This window comes from Falco punctatus (genome assembly GCF_963210335.1).
Source record: "Falco punctatus genome assembly, chromosome: 5".
Classification (NCBI taxonomy): domain Eukaryota; kingdom Metazoa; phylum Chordata; class Aves; order Falconiformes; family Falconidae; genus Falco; species Falco punctatus.
In genome coordinates this window covers 39129866-39154381 of record NC_137584.1, presented here as the reverse complement: position 1 = coordinate 39154381, position 24516 = coordinate 39129866, and the positions used below count along the sequence as shown (strand labels likewise).

General features: G+C 39.7%; 1 protein-coding gene across 5 annotated transcripts in view; it reads right to left on the bottom strand.

The window, feature by feature from the left end:
• RNASET2 (ribonuclease T2) overlaps positions 1-20113 on the bottom strand; it is a 28920-nt gene extending 8807 nt beyond the window's left edge. Inside the window, exons 1-6 of one of the 5 annotated variants that reach the window (XM_080388981.1) lie at positions 19959-20113; positions 15529-15633; positions 13297-13363; positions 6329-6384; positions 5340-5397; positions 4477-4547 (exon numbers count right to left, since the gene is read on the bottom strand). In XM_080388981.1, coding sequence (XP_080245107.1) covers positions 4477-4547; positions 5340-5397; positions 6329-6384; positions 13297-13363; positions 15529-15617 — 341 coding nt within the window. In that variant the 5' untranslated portion in view covers positions 15618-15633; positions 19959-20113. The other 4 variants (XM_080388980.1, XM_080388983.1, XM_080388982.1 and 1 more) reach the window with 4 other exon arrangements.
• Between the last annotated feature and the right edge of the window lie 4403 nt (positions 20114-24516).

Genomic DNA, 24516 nt, shown 5'->3' with positions numbered 1-24516 from the left:
CAACATTGATAACACACTCATGTTTTTAGCTGTTGCTAAGTAATGCTTACACTAAGTCAAGGACTCTTCTGTTTCTTGGACTTTGCCAGCAAGAAGGCTGGAGGGGCACAAGAAGTTGGGACAGGACTCAGCCAGGACAGCTGACCCAAACTGGCCAAAGGGATATTCCATACCACAGAATTTCATGCTCAGTATATAAACTGGGGGATGTTGGCCAGGGCCTGCCAATCGCTGCTTGGGGACTGGCTGGGCAAGAGTCAGTGGGTGGTGAACAACCTTACTGTGCATCACTTGTTTTCTTTTCTCACTTCCCTTTGAATTTTATTCCTCTCCCTTCTCCCTCCTTTTATTATTATTGTAACAATAAAAATTATAATAATTATTGTTGGGTTTATTTTATTTCAATTATTAAATTGTTCTTATCTCAACCTTCGAGTTTTACATCCCTTCCCAATTCTGCTCCACATCCCTCTGGGGTGAGGGAGGAGGGTGAGCAAGCAGCTGCAAGGTACTTAGTTACCAGCTGGGGTTAAACCATGACAGGGTGGAACAATCAAACTGCACAAGCTACTGAGACAAGACTGTTGCATCAGCTTTTACTTTGGCCTGTGGAAATACTTTCACAGGCCTGCTCTCAAATCTTTCTTCTATTCCCCCACCAAGTCTTCTAATAAAAAGGAACAGTGCAAAAGAAAGCAATTCTTGCAATTTTATGACAAACTCAAATTGGACCAAAAAAAAAAAAGGGGGGGGGGGCAAAGCTCAAAATATATTTATATCAATTCTAAAGTCTATTGAAAGAATAAACAGTATAATCTTTAATAAGGCCACCTGTGAATTGGGGAGGGGGGGAAGGAGTATGGGGGTTTTTTTTCTTCTTTCTTTTCAAGTTTTCATGAGCCCTGTATTAAATAGGTATCAATTCAGCAGATGTACACAAAAAGTTATCTAATCACAAATTCCTGCCACTACCACAGCATTCTCTGGCCTTATGATACATTAAGTATGTCACAGAAAAGTAGAGAAGTACAAGGACAACTATTATTCACTTGAAAGCCTGCCTTTGAATTGCTCATTCCTATTAACTTCATATTTTTCCTCAGGAATGATAACACTTTTAAAAGTTATGTTTTTACCTAGAGAAATTCGTACACTACTTCTGAACAGAGAATGAATAAAGCAGCTGTGGGGTCAAAAGATTTGGGGCAGGGGAGAAGATGTGTTACTAGAAGATTTTACTGTATGTTCCCAAATTCAGCCTTGTAGAGAGTTCTCATCTTCGCTGTAACACTGAACCTGACTGCATCTCAAGTGAATTGTTTACTGCCTGGAGATGTCCACTTTATATGGGCCAAAGAGCAGATTTCTCAACAAGGGAATTAAAATTACTGATGAGAAAAAGAGACCACAGTTTTAAAACAAATGGAAGCTGTTTAGGGATAAATTTAGCAAGAGATATTGAGCAGTTAGCTTGGACCAGAAGCAGACAACAGCCAAATCCAAAGGACTACTGGAACCACAGTAAGCTGGAGGCAAGGCTTTGCATGTAGGATGTCAATTTTTCTTCAGAGAATATATGCATGCATGTGTGTAAAAGTAAGGGTAAAGTGTTGTGCTTGTCTTTGGAAGGCTTTCTGTAGTACTTGTATTAGAGTGCCCTGCTGTTTCCAGAAAGAAGGCGGAAAGAGAAGGGTAAAGATCTGATGGTGCTCAAGAAGCATATTACTGCTACCATGGGACCGCTGCTGGAGTGGTTTGGTCCAGTTTGCACTGATACATGGCCCAGGCAATGGGGCTGTGGGGATCTCAAGTAAAAATACACAGACCTACCCACAGACAGTGCCTGTGCATCATCAGCTGCCACAAGTCAAGAATACATTGTGCCCAAGTTTTTTTAATCAGTCCTGTGAACTTCCCGAATGGAAAACTACTTTAGAGTCACTAGAGACTCTAATTACTGAATTAGTGAAACTTTAAGATAACACTCTTGACAGCGTTACTTTTTTTTTGCAAAAAAATATTTTTGCATAAAAAATTTTTGTGAAAAAAAATGCAGATACAGCTAATTCTGACCATTCAGCACAGGCATATGAAATTTCACCTTCACCTCTTCCATTTACATGCAAACTGAAGCAGTTAGGAAGGAGCTGCAGGTACTAAGGAATAACATAAAATAATCTGTTTAGAAATCAAAAGAATTAATGTCTCAATGTTATTCACTGAGACACATTACCCTTCACCTAGACCACAAGAGGACAAGGTAATTCTACTTGAGCCTCAGCTCACAGCGGGATGGCAGGTGGATATTCATGAAGGCCACCCATCCTTCTGTACCTCTAGACATACCAATGCGCTAGGCAGTAGCACAGAGCACAGGCTAGTTGTCAAGAACTTTGCTTTCATCTTTTCCTCCTTGTAAGAAGGCACAAGTACTTTCTCAGCCACACAGGAGTGAGGCTTAAGGCACTAGACTGGGTTCCACTAGCCACCAATTCCTCTATGGCACTGCTAAGAGTAAGTGTTCCACTAGCATACCTCATAGCCAAGTCCTACAAATGAAGTCTTAGCGGGCTGCAGAAATGCAAAGGAACAAAACTAGTACAACTCAGCTCTGTTGAAAGGATTTTGCTCCCTGTTGTGTACAAGGCAAGAGTTCCCCCAGGCACAAAGTCACACAGATGTGACAAAGTCAGGACACATATCAGGTGGGTCTGAGGTTTATAGAAACCACCCAGCTGGAAGACCGGCTCATTATTAGGGTAGGAACAAAGGTCTGTAGAGCACAGCTGCAAGTGCTGCCCACAAAATGTAGATTAGGGAGACCCAGCTGTCCTATAGGCTAAACACTGATTCCTTCTCTGTATATGTAGAAACTGATCCTGAAGGGATTCCTGATGTAGAATTTTTTATTTGGTCAAAAAAATTACTAACTACTATAAGAGGGACAGTTTCAGTTAATAAATTGAGATATAAAGCACATATAACCCTTTGTCCTTAAGGCATTCTAGCCTGACCAGTTCAAGCTCTTGGGGGGCAATTTTCACAGCCCATAAGTCAACAAGGTGAACAGAGATGTGCAACTACCTTTACAGAAGCACCCACAGCCATACTAAAATCATGAAAAAATATTCTTTACCTCCCCTTTTAAGCCAGGGCTACAGTTAGAGGTAAATCCAAGAAGAAACATACACAATTATAGCAGCCTTGGGAAAACCCTGACATGATACAGTAAGATAGTCAATATCCATTTGGTTTGTGACTGCTCACAATCTTTACCCAATTAAGATACCCTTAGTCTACAATAACTGTGAACAGTCAGTTTTACTTTCAGATTCTTATTTCTGCTGTATCAGGAAGTTTATGCTACAGACAATTTTTGATTTTTTTTGTTAATTTTTAAGTAAATACAGTATTTTAACTGAAGGGGGACATACAATGGGATTTTACTGGCTTTCAGTTGGCTTAAAAGCTTACATTTACAAAAATATGCAGTTAGAGCTGCCAATTACAGTGCACTTGTCACCTTACTGAAAGGGAGTGAATTAACTTGTCAGTCAAAATATTAGTTACAGTGTTATAACCTGACATTTGTATTGCTTTTATGATATTTCTTATTTCCAGGTATTGAAAAAAAAGTGTTATTTGCTAGCCTGTAACTGAAGGGGAAAAGGTTTCGACTGTATTTGTTCATACCTGCTGCCTACCAAACCACCCATTAGTAAAATAAGAACTGCCATGCACCTGTTTTTATAAATAGGTAGGTAGCCAGCACATGAGAGATGCTAGACTTATGACACATTTTTCTTACTCTAATTCCAGGAACAGTTTAAGGTGGCATAAAACTGTGCTACCACAGAAAGAAGCAGTCGTGCTCTCCTTGGCACAGTGCAAGAACAAAGGTGTGGAGGGAGAAAAAAGTGAGACCACCACTTTCAACAGGTACAAGTTTAGGTTGCCATAAGACACTTGCGGAACCAGTTTAAGACTCTGAGAAGTGCCTTCTGCAGAGCAAGCACAAGACTAAGAGAGATGCACATTCCCTTCAAAAAATTTGAAAGCCCAAAAGGAAAGGTCTCTCAAGGCCAGCAACACAGCGAAATTAGCTAGAAGAGGTCTGAAAGCTACTCTTGCAGTTAAATGTGACACCCCAGGAGCGCTACTGCTATTCAGATTTAATATGTCAACAGCAGCTGTTTCTCCTCCCTGGGGGTAAAGGAAGGAAACACATTCTCTTTCACTAAGTTTAATTTCTCTGAAACCTCTGCTATAGCCTTCTCAACAGCTGCAACCTGCAGGTGCTCTAACAAGAAAATAGATCTATTTTGCAAATGAGACTGACAAGATAGACTACTTTCAGTGGCTTCCTGGACACCGTTTCCCAGGCACAATGTCTCACCTGAAGAATTACCAAGTCAGATCAATTCATTTTTTTATAAAACAATATCCAAAATACTTCTTAGGTTTTTTTGTACTCACCAGAACTGGGTGCGATTCAGAGACGAATGAAGCACATCAGGCCAATAGTGTCTCATGTCTGACAGAAGATCCTAAAAGTATCACAATAAACCTACAGTGTTGAAAAGTATTTCTTACAAAATCTACACACATTGCAACATTCTCTAGAACTGAGGCCTCATCTTTCAACACCCCCAACTAAAACATTTACCCACAGAAAGAGAAAAGGTCTTTTTCCCCAATATTTTGAACATGCTGCTGTTGAAGGTAACAGGTAGGTACAACTGGCTAAACATCTGAAAGTACTAATACCAACACACTGCCTCAAAGTAGGCTTTTCCTTCAACTGTCCCTGCAGAAGTTGTTCAATCACACAGCTTTTCACATTTGTTGGTTCGAGCCTCCTTTCCCCGTTCACAACACATTTGAGTGAAATATGGATTTTTTTTTTAATTAAAAAAAATTAAGAATGCTTAATTCCCTGGGAGGAAACACCCAGAAAACTGTACTCTGAACTCACACTTTCTGTGTTCTTTGCAGTAGAAAATGGAAGAGAGAACATGGACTGACTGTAACCACATTTTCACAAGTACTTCTTACTACTGCAAATCCACTGCCTGTATTCTATATTTAAGGAGGATGTGGCTGTACTAGTCAAACCTCACACCTACAAAACCAAGCAGGAACAGCTGCTAATGACCACAAGCACTGCAACTTCAAGTAGTACCAGAAGCACCTAATGAATTTGTGGAGTCTTTAAAAGAACACACCTCTCAGCAAACATTAACAGTGATAAATTGTAAGCTACAGATTTTGCATATAGGATGTGTAGAAGTAATTGCATAGCTCTGCTTGGTACAATTGTTTTTGTTTTAAGTAAATACCTTAATCTCTGTGACATTGAAATGCCATGTCCTATTACACTCTTCAGTTTTGTCAGGCCTAGGGAAGGAAAACAAAAGTGAAAATATATGTCTCCTAACTCACTAATGGTAACTAATATCATTCTGGTTTATTTCATTAGCCAGAATTTTAAATATGGAAGATTATAGCTAAAGATTTTATTTAACAATTCAAGTAACCCATCAGCATTCGCAATGTTTCAGAAATAAAAATTCAAGACATTAATTATGGCCAAAACATTTCCACACAGAAGCTCTTTGTTAGGCCCTCCAGTCCCTCTCCCTATGTGTAAAAGTTCTGTGGGGGGAGTAAATGATATGGAAGGGTCTTGCACATGATGCCCCTAATGACACTGACCTCCTCAACCACTGCACCAAGTGATGATTCTGCAAGTACCACCAAGACACTCACTGGAAATCTAGACATAATGCTGTTCACCTTTCCAGGATGGATAGCTTAAAGTCCTGCACTGAATTTTCCCCTGCATTTGTCAGGAAAACCTTTGAAATGCTGCCATAGGCACCAACTCCCATGAGTTGATTCCCCTGAAGCAATTAGTTTTTCCCTGTACTTTTGCAATATTTGTGCTGAGTTAAGATACTTAAAGCCACATGCAGTCACGAGACATTAAGAAATTCTGTGTACGCTGGGAGAGAAGGGGAAAAAAAAAAAGGGAAACACTACTTCCCTTTCTGTTTGAGAACACTACTGATCTTAGAAAATGTATAAACAAAACACTCATGTGGCAAGACTATTTCAGGAGCTTTGCAAATCATGACATGCAGAAGTGTATTTCAGTTTTATATCAAACAACAGGGTTTTGATTTCCAACAAAGTGAAGGTTTTTGTTTCAGGGAATCATAAAACCAGATAGATTAAGCCCTAAAACAAACAAACAAAATACTAACATCCTGGTACAAAATTTGATTTTTCCTTTCCAGGCTGAAATAAAAACACTCTATGATCATACCATAGTCCATGGATTGTCCAGTACTCCGGTGGGTCTTGACAATCATTAGCACTCATCTGTGGGAAACAAAAATACAGAATGTTTGTTATACGAGTCCAGGGATGATGTTTTAAAGGAGAGAAAAAAAAAAGCAGATCATTCACTGGTGTTCCAAGGCTCTAGTAAGACATGAGAACTTTTGCTTGCCCAAATCAGGAATTGGTAAACTTCAGTTACTTAAAGTATCCACTTGGTTGTGCCACTTTGCAGAGAACAACTAGCATTAAAATTCTGAAGCAGATCAAGTGAATACCAGGGGGTATCCTGAACAGGCAGTGTAAAAATAAGACAAAGGACAGGTTCTCAGGAAACAAAGTAGCCTGATGCATGCTAAATGAATGGCACTAGATACACCAGCTGGCAGCTCACTTATTTTTTTCATCATCGGATCTTTTCAGGGAATGCAGAGCCATTAAAATAAAAAATATCAAAATAAACTGGAATATTAGACAAGCACAAAACCATCTTTAAGCACCCAGGAGTAGTTTTAATGTTGCATTAAAGGGAAGAATACAAAGAAGATATGAAATACGTTGCTTATTGCAAGTAAAATGATTAGGAAATATTTTTTTTAATATTTTGACTTGAGCGATAAGGGAACAGAGAGAAGAGGAAAGACCATATGCATTCCAAAAAAAAACCACCCCAAAAAACACCAAACACAAAGTCCCTAGTAAAAAACTTTTGATAACGCAGGAGAAATAGCCTACATAATCATCCTATGCCTGCGAATGGCATTCCTCAGGGGCTGGTATTGGGACAAGCACTTTTTAATGTCTTTGCCAGTAACATGGACAGTGGTATTGAGTGCACCCTCAGGAAGTCTGGCAACACCACCAAGCCATGTAGTACAGCTGGAAGGAGGAGATGCCATCCAGCGAGACCTGGACAGGCTTGAGAGGTGGGCCCATGTGAGCCTCATGAAGTTCAGTGCCAAGTGCAAGGCCCTGCACGTGGGTCAGGATAATTCCAAGCACAAATACAGGCTGGGCCAAGAATGAATTGAGAGCAGCTGTGAGGAGAAAGATCTGGGTGTGTTGATAGACAAGGAGCTCAACATGACCCGACAATGAGCATTTGCAGCCCAGAAAGCCAGATAAATCCTGGGCTGCATCAAAAGAAGCATGACCAGCAGGTTGAGGGAGGTGATTCTCTCTGCTCCCACTCTCATGAGACTCCACCTGGAGCAATGCATGCCACTCTGGGGCCCCCAACATAAGGACAACCTGGTCTTGCTTTAACGGGTCCATAGGAGGGTCACAAAGATGACCAGAGGGCTGGAGCACCTCTCTAAGAAGACGGGCTGAGAGAGTTGGCATTGTTGAGCTTGGAGAAGAGAAGGCTCCAGGAAGACATTATAGCGGCTTTCCGGTACCTAAAGGGGACCTACAGGGAAGCTGGAAAGGTACTTTTAACTACAGTATGCAGCAACAGGACAAGAGGTAATGGTTTTAAACTGAAAGAAGATAGATTTAGATTAGGTAATAGGAAGAAATTCTTCACTGTGAGGGGCAGTGAGGCACTGGAACAGGTTGCCCAGCGGAGTTGTGGATGTCCCCTCCTTGGAAGTGTTCAGGGCCAGGCTGGATGGAGCTTTGAGCAACCTGGTCTAGTGGAAGGTGTCCCTGCCCACAGCAGTGGAGCTGGATCTGGATGACCTTTAAGATCCCTTCCAACCTAAACTCTTCTATGATTAATTACTGCTTACAGCACAGTACACATTCCTGAACAGAGTCAAAAAAAGTCCATGTTCATCATCACAGAATACCATTACTGTATTTTCCCTGATTATTCTGCTTAGTAATTATGGCTCTTTTTAGTAAACACTTTTTGCCACTAAATAACAACCTCCTCAGACTTTCTTTTCCCATAATAATAGCTTCCTTCTTCAGCTGTGTATCCTGTCTTAATTATACCACAATGCCTTTTATGCGATGCCAGAGCAAAAGCAGTGTAGAGAAAAGCAGAGGCCTGTAATCTCACTAATTGCCTTCCACCTGCCACAGGCTAGCAGCAGCAAAACTGCAAGCTCTGCAAGACTTTCTTGTTCTGTGCTAGTTTCCTTCCTCTCCTCTCTTGCCACCAATAACAGAACCAATTAAACCCAGCAACAGCTTTTTTCCTGAAAGTAGTTTCAACAAACACACATTGCAAACACCTAAACAATACTGCTCCTGTCATGACACAAGCTTGTGGAGCTGAAAGAGTTGAGCTATCTAGCCCAAAATACAGCAAATTAATAGCCAGCAGCTAATGCATCATCCCCTGAAAAACATCCTGACAGCTAACCAGCTTGCTCAACCAAGGGTAGTAACAAGAACAGTGCAATTGTGTTCCTTATCCAATCTTGAACCACAGTTCTCAGACAGCTTAAAGGAAAGCCAGAAGTATTTTAATTCTGGAACCAGTTCTCCCCTATCACAACACTAACCTTATTAGGAATTTCTTCTACACATTTCACCAGGCTCTTGGTGTTATATTGTGTGCTGTCAGAACTGTGAGGTCAATGCAACAGCTACAATGCATCAGCTGACATTCTGCATACTTTGGTCAGCTTCATTCATCCTCCTTCTTTGTTGCTGTTATTTAGTTGTAGTCACAGTATTTTACCAATGTTCATTTCAAATCAGTATCATAAAATGAGCAAATGTTAGTCTCAGAAGCTGGGTACCCCTACTGCTTCTGCAAAAACACTGTTTATCAACCTTCCTGTTTATCATGTACTGATTGCTGAAGAATTAATTCACCCTCAGGCAATTGCTGACGTGAAACTGAGTTACAAATGTGTATTTTCAAGTAGGCATTGAACCCCAGAAAGCCTTCTGTATCTAGATTAATTTGAAACAGGAACATTGTTTTCTCCTGTTTTAAAGCAATCTGATAATCAAACCAATCAAAATTAACTATACATGATCTATAACCCTAAGAAAAGTGCCAGTGAGCCTTTACAGCACCCACCATGCTGAGAGGGAATGCTGCAGCAGAGAGATTAGCTGATTTGTAATAGCAAGACATCGGATAAACAGCAGCTGTCAGAAGCGCAGAAGCTCCTTCCACCTCTGAAATGCCAGAAAGTGAAACATCAAACTGTCATGGAAGTGTTACCTCTAGAGCTGCCCAAGTTATAAATCCCTTGGTTTGGTGGCTTGTACACAGGAGAAGGTAGTGCTACTGGATCACATACAGACACTCCAAGTTTAAATAAAAAGTAATCTTCTGGGAAGTGAAATATTTAATCCTGTTCTCCCTTTTAACCACCTTTTTAAGTAGACCATCTGTTTAATTAGGATTAATTTTAAGTGTTATTTTGTAATGAAACATCACAATTGCTATGAAAAATCCTTGCTTTTGAAGCTGCAGAGAGAGTTCACCTCTTCAATTTCTCTCCCTCAAAAAGTGTTTAATTATTCCCCTTCCTCCTTCCCCTCATCTCCTGGGGTAAAACCAATCAATGAATGAACCAAATTTATAAGGTTGCTGAAAAAATTTGGGAGGAGAGAAACAAAATGAATTTAATTCTTGCTGAATTCCTCTCTAGCACAAGCTGATAAGCTACAACCTTTCACGTGTTCATCCTTACAGAAGATAAAGACCCACAAAAACATCTAAACCAGAGCTGATTCACAGAGAAGCTGGAGGTACAGATTAAGAGTTAGCTTATGAGTTATAGGAGCATTTAGGGGAAAAAGAAAAAAAAAACCAACCACAAAACAAACAGACTTTCTTTTCTTCCAAAATAGCATGTCAAGAGCTGGACACACACTTTGACACACCTGGCTTAGCACACAAACAAAGAAGTAAAGGTATCCCTTTATCTAAGGAACTTTTTGATCTAATGCTCGATCACAACGGTGTACTGCCCCCACCTTAAATCCTTTAATTCTTTCTATATTATGTGACTACTTCTGTTTAAGACAAAACAAAAAAAAAAGTAATTTCTATTCTTCCTTTAAGCCTCTGCTATAAAGTTATTGCCAAAGCCTGAAATTAGGAAAACATTTTATCACACATTAAAAAAAAAAAATCATCTGCTGCTTAACACTACATTCAAACTTGAATTCAGGCTGTTCCGTTCACCAGCCTATTCTGTTGTCCTTTCTTTGATTCTTTCATTTCATCAGCACATATGTGCAGTAAAAGGCACATGACAGCAGGTTTTAGTACTCCTTTCTTTATCATCCTTCCCATTCTCAACTGAAGAGGAACCAAACAGCCTACAAACTTGCACCAGATTTTCCCCATTTCAAAAGGAAACACCCACATAAGTTTTTCTCTTGCCATCTCCAAGATGCAAAAGCTGTAATAATATTTGTCTTTTTAAGTCTTTGAATTACAGATCTTCACAACTCCATAAAAAGGGAGGGGGAAAGTGCCTCTTCTTGCTTTTGAGCTGCTCCTATTTCCACCCAACAGGATTCATGTTAATTTGTGACCAGAAAGTTTAAATGTGACATGAATTAACAACATGAAGTTCAGTAAGTTACACCACAGGCACAATTTATTAAAGAAACATTGAATTCATAATCACTTGAGGTCTGTGAATTTATCTTGGATATCTCTGTAGAAGACATAGTCACTTTAGGTCAATTACATGGTACTGGAATTTCTAATCACATGATGCGGAAAAACATCTCTCTTCACCCTTTCACTGCAGCAGTCAGTAGTTAAGTCCTGGGATTATTATTGCTTCCATGATACTCGTTATTTTATTTGAATGAATTAGTTCAGAAGATATGGTTACAAAACACTTTCCAGTTTAATGGTGCTGATCACACTCAGTATTAAAAAGCACCAACTGAACACGTTACAGTTTTAAGCACTGAAAGAGCTGGGAGATGTGTACTCTCAAATTTCTGGCATGCTGAACTGTGCCCACTAAATTTAAAAAAAGACATTTCAGGCCTTCAAAAGCCAAAAAACTTTAACACAGATATGCAAAATAGGTAGGAATTAAGATGTAGGTCATCCACACACCTACCAAGAACACAGTAGTTTATAACCAGTGAAGTAGTTTATAACCAGGTGCCTTTACATTGGAAACAAGCTAATAAGCACAAAGTACTGTCTCAAAGGTTTTTACATAAATGATATGAATTTTGCAGTTTCCTTCACTCAGCTGTTTTTCCTTTCAACATCATGTCAACAGTTTTAAACTGCAGAATGACATTAAAAATACTTCCTTCCTGAAATAACATAGCTATCAAATATAAATACACTGAACATGCAGAAGAATCTAGGTACTTAAAAAAAAAAAAAGCCCACAGCTGAATTTGGGAACTCCCCTTACATTAATATTAGCAAAAGAAAGCCTTTAGGGGAGTACAGTTGAGATTTTGTTTCTTCATATGACTCAGTGATGTGAAACTGCGCAAAAAGTCACTTACTATGATTTTAATTTCACTTTTTCTTTGCTCCTTTGCAATGCTTCCATCCATCTCTTACTAAAGAAGATCACAACAAATCAAAAAAGTATAAGAAAGCCTACATTTTCTGATGCTTACTATCTTCAATTATTCATTACAATTTCACTGGAAAGTTATAAAGGTTATTTATTAATTTACCAATAGCACTATCCTGGAATTAAGAGTAGTAGCTAGCATGAATATTCAGTGGGAAAACAGGCTGGTAGGATTTTTGTGTTTGGTTGGTTTGTAGTGGGTTTTGATTTGTATTTTTTTAATTGTTTGCATTTCATTCATGTAAGCAAGGGTTTGCACTGCTACTGACTCTGAATGCCCACTTGCGCCAGGCACTACAAGCTCCTGAACATCAACCTCTCTGCTTAAAGTCAGCAACAGAAGTGTTTACTCAACAGAAAATCAGACACAAATTGCATCAAATCTGCCATTATTCTCCCTCAAAAACAGGCAAACAAAAACCGTAACCGTGGCCACTCCCTGGTCTCAGTCACACATATCTGCTTTGCTATTGATACCTCCCCTCCACATTTAACTAATATAAAGTACATCTACTTTTCCTCAGAAATTTTGGGAGTACGTGACTTTTGCTGCTACTGTTTCTATACATATTTCCAGAAACAGGAATTAGAAATTAAAAGAAGTACCTAAAGCACAAAAAATAGGACTCTGATATTGTAATAAATAAACCTAAGTCTCCAAGAATCGGGACATTTTTGACTCCAGAGATATATGCCTGAAACTGAAGCTTATTATCCACAGGGTTTTTCATCCCTGTGTCAGTAAATCTGATACATCTTCCATTTTGTAGTATAGTGTATTTTTAACTTACCTGCATGAGAAGAGGCCTTCAAGTATTTCCAGCATAGCAAAAAGGTTCTATTTATCAGATGGTAGTAGGTATTTAATAGCAAAAGGGACTTAAGTACAACTCTTAGCTGTGCTTTTGACAGACACATGTTGGAAAGTTTGGTTCGCTTTTGGTTCCCACCCCTCAAATACAGAAATGCTCAGAGATAACAGCTTTATAGTTGCCATAACAGCTTTATAGTTCTCTTTTTCCTGACTGAATCCATATTTGATGGCTTATTAAAATGTTGGAGCCAAAATTACAAAGCTAGAACTCATCATGCAGTAACCAGTTCAAGTACTAATCTGCTGTCTTCAGTCAGACAAGACAGGCAAGTCTCCTTAAGAGTCTGGTTGAAGTCTAGGATTAAGTTTACAACTAACAAGACATCACAAAATACGTAACAAGCAATTAAGGCTTAGCATACAGTATGTCCTACATTGACTACTAGAGCTGTAACAACACATCCCGTCTTGTTTACTGCTACTCTGGAGTGCAGGGGAAGCAGCAAAAGTTGCACCAAGATCAGAAAAAGCTTTTATAAAGATATAAGGGCATAAGCATGATTAAATGCTTGGTGGGCTTCTTTCAGTCTGTTTTTAAACACATCATCTAAGGCTACCTTTGTCAGGATAAAAGAGAACAAAACACAAAAATCTCACCTTACATACAGTCACTGGCCAATGATGAGCAAGATACAGCTTTTTCCAGCTATGAGGGTGGTTGTCACTGGAGAAACACAGAAATATTCATTTTTCCTCATGCATTTTTAAAAGGACAATACCTTCAGGCAGCAGCACAATGCTTACTAGCATAATGCATTGTTATTAGAGCTGGTTGTTGCTTACAGCTTCTATCACAATATTTGAGAATTCCAAACACAGCAGGACCAAACTAAGAACTCACATAGAAACAAAATATTTAGAAACCTGCTAATACCCCTTCATTGTTAAACAAATTCTACTCCTGTCATCCTATTTCCATATGCTTCCCATTTCTTAAATATGGAAGAAACACGTTGTTCTGTTTTATATTTAGGAGAGTGCACAATGGCAAGCTTTTACAACAATAATTACCAAAACCCCCTGATATCTTTGTTTAGGATGTTAAGAATCTTCTAGGTGCAGCCCAGTACTGGGCATCAGTATTATCGTTTTCCTGTGCAGAGGGAAAGGGAAAAGAAAAAAGTTTAAAAATTTTGTTCAAAAGGTGTTTGAAGCCAATGCCACGTCTCTACCACTTCTACAGAGGGAACAGTTCCAACAGTTTTCCAAGTCTGGAGCAGATCTATTCTGGATAAACTAGGAGTAGACAAAAAAACTTGCTGCTTCAGACAAAACAGTAGATAAATTCAGCTATTAGGCAACCACACTGAATTATTAAATAGAGCAGCAAGTAGGAAAATCAACAAAAACAGAACAGTAAATTGTTCAAACTGACAGCACTATGTGCAGTACTGTCAAAATAAATTGCTATTCTCTGGAAGCTAATAGACACATGTCCTTCATTACTGCTTGCCAGAGGTTATACAAGAAGAAAAAGAGAAAAACTAATTCCTCTCAACTTGAGGAAGCAAGGATGCTCCCACATTACATCTCAATTTTTTCCTCTAGTTTTGCCAGTTTGCAATGGACACGTTCTCTTAAGCATTCACATGTATCTGTGGTGTTTAAGTAACTTAGCAGAATAGCTCTGGCATCAGTTATAGCCACAGTGAAAACTATTAACATTTCTAACTGGTCTTCGCTGATGCTGTGGAAACCTGAATAGAGTAATTCCCCAGTATTGTACAGCAGTTAGTTTCCTTGCTTTAAAAAATCCTTGCTTAGAAAAATACCATCTTTCATCTATATTTGAAATAGCAGCTGAACTTCTGCAACAACCAACATGCCAAAACAAATTCTCCCAAAGCACACTTTTTGGCTAAGGACAGGTCATAAAATTTTCGTTATTAAATAGACCAATTTATTAACGAATTGTTAATTAGTTAACCAAATAAAATTTAGAAATTTAAGCTCAGAACTGGAATCCAAGGAAAGCCATTTTCAGTACCTACCCAGCTTCAGGGATATCTCCCCTCTTTTTTTTGGCCTGAATTATCCTCCTCTATGCAGTTCAGCACTGTGCCTCTCTAGAGCTGCCTCTTGTGCCAGGACGGATGGCCAAGCCATAGCCCAAGTCCTGGGGATTCCAGAAACCTCAGTATAGCATCTAAGCTACCAACCAGCTACAAGGTAGCTGTTACATGAAGTTCAGCACTTAACTGAGCACCCTTAACCATTCTCTTGCCAAGACATTTAAGGAATGCAAAAAGTTTATTTCCTAGTACAATGCAACAGGAATTTGAGCTTATACTACAGAAAGGTGTGATTTGGGGTGTGGGTTCTATTAGTACTCAAGCTCAGATTTTGTCAAGCGCCAACCACCAAAGGGCTGTGCGGCACTAATACAACCCCAGCTGGGATGCTGTGTGAAAAGGAATTTAAAATTACTGGAACTGAGAAAACAGCAACTAAAAAAATATACACAGTGTAACAGTTGATACAATTCATGCCATAAGGATTATCCCAGTTTTTCGTTATAGGTCCCAGAAATATTTCTGATCTTTGTCATTACTATTACAAGTCTAAATGACTCATTTAAAGAAAGACTGCAAAGTTTTTAAGTGCAATTAATGTAATTTAAGTTTCCCTCTTTTTTTCATGCTGACACATTAATAAATTTAAAGGTTTTCTTAGGCATAACACCCACTACTCCAGTTAATGTTGATGCCTCATTTACCAATGGTCTAAGGAAATACAGCACATAATGAAATAAAGTTTACACTCATTAGAAGTATTCTGCTGTGCATTTAAGAAAGAACTGTCAGGGCTTCTTTTTAAAGCCTAACTTACCTTTGAGTGAATTTATCTGAAGTACACCAACAACATAATGCCATAGAACACCAACCCAGAATCCAATAGTGCAGCTTTGCAGGCTTCATTTTGTTAATCAAATAGCTGTAAAAAGATGTTAAAAGAAGAAATCTGTTACTTAGCCAATGCACTAAATCACAAGTATTAAAAACACAACTATCTCAGAAACAGCAGGTAAAATCAACTCTAGACTACATTTAAAACCACGGGTAAAATGAGGATCTCTTTCAAGGCTGTGCTCAATTCCCCAGCCTGTACACCAATTTTCATAAGCTAATAGATGAAGGATGAGATCACTGTTTCTTTTTTTTTTTTTTGCTTTACTTGCACACAGTCCCAATAGAGCCACTTTCCAATAAAGAGAGATTCATAAATCTTCTATGGAACCATAAAGACTCTACTTGTGTTCAGCTGAAATGCCCAAAGTGATTCGTTAAAGAACCTTTGAACTTCATATTGAATACTCGTGTTAGGTTGATGAAGGCTGATATTAGAAACTCACTGGAAGTATGATGTCCAAGGACGAGACTCTCTAAACACCAGTCAACCACTAAACTGTTGTTAAAAAAATTGCTGCTAAAACCAGATTAGTTTCTGTTCTTGTTATAAACCCAAGAGAGCCTCTATGTAACCACGTGCAATCTGCCTACTAGCTCATGAACCTTAGAAATAAGGTGATGACAAAAGGCAAAAAAACCCAAATAAACTTCACTTTCACCAACAGGAGGACTTTCACTGGACAGAGATCAAAAAGAACCAGCTGCTTCCTGTATCTGCCAACTATTTCACAGCATTTCAAATGCTACCTCCCCGAAGCCAGAAACAGAAACATGCATGGATTTACATGTGGTTATTAACACCTCACCAAACCTACTTTCCGACCTTCTCATTTTGAGAACCCTAAAAAAAGCACTACAAGACACCACATGTAACCTATGTGTCCCTTCAAAGATCATTCACTACACACGTCATATCCATTTTTCTAGGAAGCTTTTAAAATTAAACCTTTCTTGTTCAAATAAAGCCTGTTTTGACACCAGTAAAGACATTGCTGAGTCAGCTATTAAGGCTAACTTCAGGAAATTCAGTGTAATTCTGAACCACACCTCATTAAAAAAAAAACACACACACAAAAAAATAATCAATTTTTCTACCATTGTCCCATGGCTCTGGACCCTGCTTGTAGGTTCCCCAGAAGCCCTACCCCACAGCCCTGCAAATACCATGGCAGAGCTGATGTATAAAGGAGGCAGCCTCCCAACTTGCAAAATCTGCCAAGATTTCAAAACTGGTGAGGGGTTTGGGTAACAACTGTAAGAGCTAACCAGCTAGATTTATCACAAGGTTTTGCTACATTGTAAAGCAACTAGTCTTTAAGGGATTCAACTTTTTCATATGTTAATGTCTCTCTAATTTGCAATGGCTATATTTTCAAGGTAAACAGTTTGACCTAACAGAAGATATTACTAGATAAATATTGATTGGCAACTGTTAATTTTCTGACCTAATTTCTTAAAAAAAGGCCTGAAGGATTTTCACTCACCAGGCAAGATGAGCACAAAAAAAAATCAAATCATTTAGAGTGTACTACTTGTGTACAAAAGCAATTGATAATGCAGAACTAATCTTTAACAAAAGCTAAAGCAAGATGTGCAAAGAAATTGATATATCCACATAACACACAAAAAATTTAAAAATAAGTAATTAACTATCCAGTTTCCCTACAAGTTCTGCATTTGAAGTGATCTTAAGTCTCATAACTTGAGCAGTAGGAATTGATGAGAGATTCAGCCTCACAGACCTGTTTATGATTTCATCTACTGTTATTTTCAACTGATAATCAACCAAGCAAGACCTTATTCTTCTGCATGATAAACTATGTACCCAAGATAAACCACTGAGAGATGTAAGGAGTCTTCACGTAAGATTCTGCCCTACCTATAAAAAGCACATTTTTACAGAGAGCAGAAAGTACCACTTAAAGACAGTAACATTGCACACCACCACCAAAAAGGGCTGCACTGTACAAGGTTGTGGAAAAAACATCTTAAGGAAGTAGATTATGAAAGAAAAATAGGTCAGCAAGCATTATGGTGTTTCTTTTGCAACCTGCTATGACTTAAGTCAGCAGGCACAAAGAAACATTTTACTCCCAGTAACTAAGTTGCAAAAAAGCACAGAGGCAATCATATCCCTTTCTTATTGGACTCCTACATTTGATCCAATAATGACCAGAAACGGGGGGGGGGGGGGGGGGGGGGGGGGCTTAAAAAATAATGCTGCTATCAGAACAGTGGAATCTACTTGTTTATTCTGCATATTGTCTACTTGTTTATTCTGCATATTGCTCTGCACCCTGGAACCAGAACGTAGAGACAAGAGAGACAGCGAGCAGTTCTTAAAGTCCTTGATCTGTAACTTTTACATAACAAAATACATTTTTTCCACTCATAAACAATATATAAACTTTCTTTAAGGTTTTATCTCAGAAGACAATATTGCAGCTATCATGACAGAATTATTTACTCAAACTGATCTTTTATTCACCTGTGACATTCATGGTGGGAGATGAAAAGTACACCAATCCCAACTGAAAAGCACCCAAATGATGCACATTTGAGGACATACATCCCAATTGAAATTGTATAACCAACTAAGATGTATGAAGCACATCCATTTTTAATAAAAATTTATTCTGTTTAATAAAAACTGCACTGGATAATTCCAAAAAATACAAGAAAGATGACATTAAAAATCTTACACCCATTTTATTCTAATAAGAAAAAGAGATTTCATATTATTAAAGTTAGTTATAAAGAAGTCATGACCTCCAAAAGACTTCATAATGAAGAAAACTTAAAATTTCAAAATTAAATATACATAAAATCATTATTTGAAACTAGGCTGTCTACTCATTTTCACAAATGATAAAATTCCAAATAAGAATAGCTTTGGAATGACTCTTGGTTTACTACACCTGGATACAAAAGCACAGCACTTGTGGGCATATTCATAACTGAGCCAGGACAAGGTCACTACTCAGCTATGCTAGCATTGTTCAGTGCTGGTGTCAAAATCACCTGCCCAGGCTTATCAAGGGCTAGGGAGAACTTGTCAAAAACAGCGATGAAATCTTTTAACACATTTACTATCATTTGAATACTAATATAAAACCTTATGCTTCTTTTGGACATGAGCAATTAGTTACCTGTAATCTACTTTTTTTTTTTTTTCCTTTTAACAACTAACTTGACTAATAAACCCTATATTTTATACCGAATTTCCTGGGTTACACTTTAGTTCAGGCATATAGACAGAAAACAGCAAAGAGCCTGCAGAAGAGCGCTTAAGCATTAGTGAGAGGACTCCCACGGCTAACAGCACAGCACATACAGCTAGATGTCGACAACAACTGCCAGAGATACGAATGAGGACACCTAGCCTGGCATCTAGAACTACAAAAATGAACACCCAAGGTTTTAGGACTATCTCAAACAACCAGCACACACAACCTCTGCCACGAGTCAGCCAGCCATGTTACAAAACTGTATGCCAGAGGCATTAATTTAATTTACAACGTTCTTAGCTCTGGCAAATTTTACCTCCACGGACCGTGCCCTGCTAACCACTCACCCCAAGCCCAAGTGCTGGCCCAAGTAACTGCAAAAAGCGCTTTGAAGATTTTTCAGCGGCAATACCCACGCCCCCCGACACAGCAACCTTATGAGCAAAACTCTCATGATTTCTCTCACACAGTCCAAAGCAGAACTCGTGGCGCAGAGGTTTTAGTTGCCCTGCCACCGCCTTCCTGAGGAAGCAGAGGATGGTGTCCCCTTCGAGGACCATGTCCCCTTCGCACGCCAGCCAACACGCTGCTCCACCACCAGCACGGCGTTGCCCGGCCTCCCGACACCACAAAGCGCTTTCCCGAGATAAACAATCATCACATTATATTACAAAGGTGTTCTCATAAATTGTAAAGAGGGCAAAACTGCAGAGAACCCAAAGCAGGATGCCTACGAGCAGCAAACAGGTGGGTGCTAAACCTGATGACAACTGTACCAAGAACTACAAGCAGTTTTCCCAACTCTGGGAAATATTGCAATGTCTTTGGCCGACTTGCTTCAAGGGGAATTTAAGGCGTAAGAAATAGAACCTGAGACAACCTGAGCCCTTACCAAACCCCGCAAACCCCACCTCGCTCGGTGTAAACCCGTAACCTCACGGGAGGCAGCAGGCACAGCAGTTTACAGAGGAACGCCCGGGGCAGCCGAACGCTACCTGGCCCCTGCGCGGCCGCGGCCTCCGGGCCGGGAAGCGACAGCGAGTCGGAGCAGCGCGGCTTCCCAGCCCGACCGCCGCCGCCGCGGACCCGAGGCCTCACCTCTGCCTCCGCCGGCCCGCGTTACCTTCTGCCCGCTGCTCCGGCCCTGTCCCCGGAGCAACCCCGCGGCCCGGGCCTCTCTCCAGGGTCGAGCGCCGCTCCCCGCACGGCGGCGCTCCCGGCTGGGCCGCCCTCGCACAGCCTCCGCCCCGGAGGAGGGCGCGGGCGGGAGAGGGGGCGGGAGAGCGGGCGGGAAGAAGGCAGCCGCGCCGCCGCCCCGCCACCGCCCCGCGGGCCACGGCCCTCCGCAAGGCCTGCCGGGGCCAGCCCCGCCTCTCGCTGGCGGCGGCGGCTCGGCGTGGCGGTTGGCGGCGCGGAGCCCCTGTCCAGCGGCTGGGGCGCCCCTCGGTTTCCCCGCGGAGTGGGCCGGGCCCCTGTGTGCGCGGCCGAGGCATGAAACACCAGGTGCCCGCGGAGGAGACCATTTATATGCGTGGTTTTGCTCATCCATTAGGATGCTTTGGTTGGGCCTTGTTTAGTGTAATCCAGGTTTTAATTTTGATTTCCTACTGGACATTGGTGCAGCACAGAGGTCTTCAGGGGTGCAATAAGGACGCTCTGTGTTTTGAAGTAGTCTACTCGAGTAGCAAATTGGAGACTGCTGACAAAAAACAGCCCGAGGGGAACAGGGGACTGCTGACACCTGTACTTCTCCAAAATCATGAGGGAATTTTGAAATGGTAACAGTCATGTTTGGAAACACTAGAAAGTTTCTGGAAAAAGGAATCCAAAGGGATGAGTCATAAATATCCGAGGCAGGTCATGGTTCACTGTCTTCTCACCACTATAGTAAACCATGAAACATATTCCAACCCCTCTTTGCTGGTGCATGAATCATAAATACAAAGTGTGATTATTAATAACTATTACATAGTTTTGAACTGGGGGGGATCTGTCACAACCATCATCCATTAACACACTTGAGAAATATGTGGGCAGATCTACTTCCACAAGCAAAACAACATTTGTTTTGAACAGATTAATTACAGTCTGTGTAATAGGTCTTTGTTCAAAGTTACAGTATTATTCACTGGCAACAATTTTTTCATTATGTTTACACATTCACAGGATAAGGAGGATGAGGCGAAATGAATCTCTTTGCCCACCTTTCCATGGAAACATGAAAATGTCATGCTGGATGGAATCCATCTGCTGTTGTCTCTGACAGTGTCTGAGAGGTATCAAAAGTTTCAGAAATTTTGCTGTAGAGTTAAAAATAGTGAAGCTCTCCAGATCCTTGTATTCAGCATTGCTCCTCCTCCTCCTCCTGCTGAGGGCATCGCCACTCCATCTGGCACTGAAGTCTTCATCACTGCCCATGAAGAGTCAGGAAACCGAGTTATTCTCTCAGCCTCAGATTTTATCTTTGCAGACTAGGGATGTAAAGAGTGCGCTGTACTGCACATACAATCTAGCTTGCAAGGTACTGTGCTCCAATGTTAGTCCTGTTTTGAGGTGCAATAGGGATTTACACTCTGAGGCTGCCAAGTTAGCACTCAGCATTTTGTGAAAGCTAAGCCCAAAGACAAGTTTCCCATTAAGGTGGTTTTAAAGAGAGATCCAAAGCTACTCTGAAATACTGTAGGCTCCTAAGATATTAGGACAAGGAAGCCATATTTTTATGTCACAGTATCATTACAAAATAGTGCATGTTAATGGTGGCTATTATTAAAGAGAGTGTTTTTGAGGAATATGAGAAAGACAATGGAGAGCTACGCTGGATAACTATATCCTTAAGACATTCCATTTAATATTTATCTGTTTACTGGAAACAAGAAAATTGTTAATGAATCAATAATTTAAAGTCAAACATTGTGTCAGATGTAGATGCTGACACCTGTAATGAGAAAGGCAAGTTCTTTCAGTTTTTTCAGCATTTTCAAGATTCAAAAATATTCTGCTTTTAAGAAATTACTTCAGTAATGTGAACAGTTGTTGTTGCAACCTGTTTGATGAATAAAACCAATCATCATGAGACTGCTTTCTCAAATAATCATTTGTGAAACAAAAATATGTTCACCTTTCATCAATAGTTGGCAGATAGGCAACTTTAATACAACTCAGAATGTTAGGGATTGTTGACAAGCATATGTAAATATCCAGGTTTATAAGATGTAAAGTGGTGTCAAGACTTTGTTTAGTAATTAATGCCTGGAATTTACTATTTCTTCTATGTTCTGACATGTGGTTATATTAAAGATTGAGGCACTTTGGTCAGTTTGAGCTGTACTTTATGCTGCTGGTAGCATCCACTGATTTCGGTGGAATTACGCACAACATAAGAGGCGGTTCATTAGAAGTAAGGCAGAAAGAATTTACCACGTAAGTCATAATGAAAGGACTAGAAATTAACATGGAAGAATATCTGCATAGAGGCCATGGCAACTGTTGGGACCTTTGAGTGTTCCTGAAGTGTGACAACTTGAAATTGGATTATGGGTTGGTACCTGACTCATATCCATGTCCTGCATTATGGGGATGTGGCTCCACACACACACTCAAATCCTAGGACATGAGCACATACCAACACGCTTAGAATATTCTTCTGAATTGGGATAAAACTAAAAATTACTGAAGTGCTTTCCTGAACTAAAGCCTCCAACACCAATTTAAGAATTAAACTGGACTTTTAATGCTCTGTGTAATTAATTCTGAGAACAGGTTGGTCTCCAAAATGTGAGAAACATTGTAGTGAAAAATAATAGTCCTCATTTTGGGAATTTCTCGTTAGAATTACTATGATATTTTATTTCAGCACTGACTTTTCTCTCCTGATCACTCCCTGTTAACACTCATGATGCTATGACTAGATGCTAGTGGTGGAAAACTAAGGAAATGTCAGAGCATTTGAAAAGTTTTATTTTTTTCATGAAAACAATATTTTCCTCAAAAAAGTTCTGAACAAATGTAGTTGTATCTTAGATTTTTGTATGTTTATGTGCTGAAATGTGTTGCCTGAAAAGAACCTGACTCAAAATGAGGTTGGCATGATTCATCTTTAAAGATTTTACATAAAACGCTTCAGAAGAATGCATTTTTCCAGCTTCCAGCAGTTTACATTTAGATTGGGATTTAAGACTCAGGATAGAGACTTTCAAATTTTGTCTCCCTAAAACAATGCATTGTTTTGCTTTGATTGTTCCCATTGCACAAATAGAACCAACAAATTGAACTAAGCTTTGTTCTTAATTGTGTGTTAATAAGACATTTACAATACTCTAAGCAGATGCATAAATTTTGGAATGTAGGAATAATCCCATGTCCAAATTTAAAGTCAATAGACTTGGTCCACACATGATTTTGAAAGCTTAAATTTGGTTTAAATTGTGTTGAGAGCCTGTAGCAATGCCACTGCAGCATTTTGGGTTTGCTTGTTTGGTTGTTTTTTTTTAATAATGCAGTGTTAATTTCATAGAATCTTATTAAAGCTATATTAGGTTTCCCATGAAAAAACATTTTCCTTCTTTTTGTGGTAACACGTTACTCACATTTACATTGCTATACAAACAGTAAAAATAATTTTGGTTTATCTTCCTCAATGGGTTTCTATTATTTCCATAAAGATAGACTAGGGAATTGCATACATTCAAAATGGCAGCCTTCAAATATGAAAGAGTTTGCGACAGTACATTGTGAGCTGAGTCAGAAGTTGGACTATTAGAATGCTTTGCTGCCCTCTACAAGGTGACCGTTTAGCTAAGTAGTATTCTGATATTTTGCAGCGCTCAAAAAGGGCTATCTGTAGACTGGATTCGAAATAGTTTATGTGTATTTGAGAGCAGGAAGCCACTGTTACTGAAATGCTGACAATGAATTTTATAAATTTTCTTGTAAGTCTACTGATCTTTTTCCTTTGCTTTGCAATCTCCATCAAGTATTTTGTCAAGTGGGTTTTATCTTTGCATGAAGTTTGGAGATTTAGTGGAGAAAAAACCACGATAACTGTAATACCAGACACGTTTCTGCATTTATATTCTGATAGGGTTTTGAAAAATCAGATGGAAACTATCACTATCTTGCTTCAGAAGTGCAGTGTTGCAGGTGTACTTTAACACAATTTTGTACTGAAGCAAAAGTCTGCTAGTGTTTCCAAAACTTCAGGACTTCAAGATGCAGTGCTATATTCTTTGGGCAGCTACAGAAACCGGCTCGTGCATCCAGCGGTATCTCCCGTGGGTTCAGTAGAAGCAGAGGAGTATGAATGACACCTGCCCTCCTCCCAGGCGTGACTGAGCCCTTAGGAATCGCTGAAGAACCAGTGCCACCTACTGCATCTGTTCGAAAATCAGCTTCCAGCAGCGCCCTGCTCAATCCCGGGTGTGTGTGTACTTGCTCACGTTGAGTATTCGTAGCTTCTGAAATTCTTTATCATACATTTGAGTTCTCGTCAAGAAAAAATCACAGGAAGTTCAGCGTGGGGAAAAAAAAAAAAAAAGGGAAAAAAGGCCTGAAAGCAACACGTAGCGCTGCAAATTGAGCATTACAACTTGCAAAGATTTATACCTTTGTTCATAAGGCACAATAACGCTGAAGCCTCGCAGACCTACATCCCCGCCCTACGCTTTTAACGCAACGAATGCGGT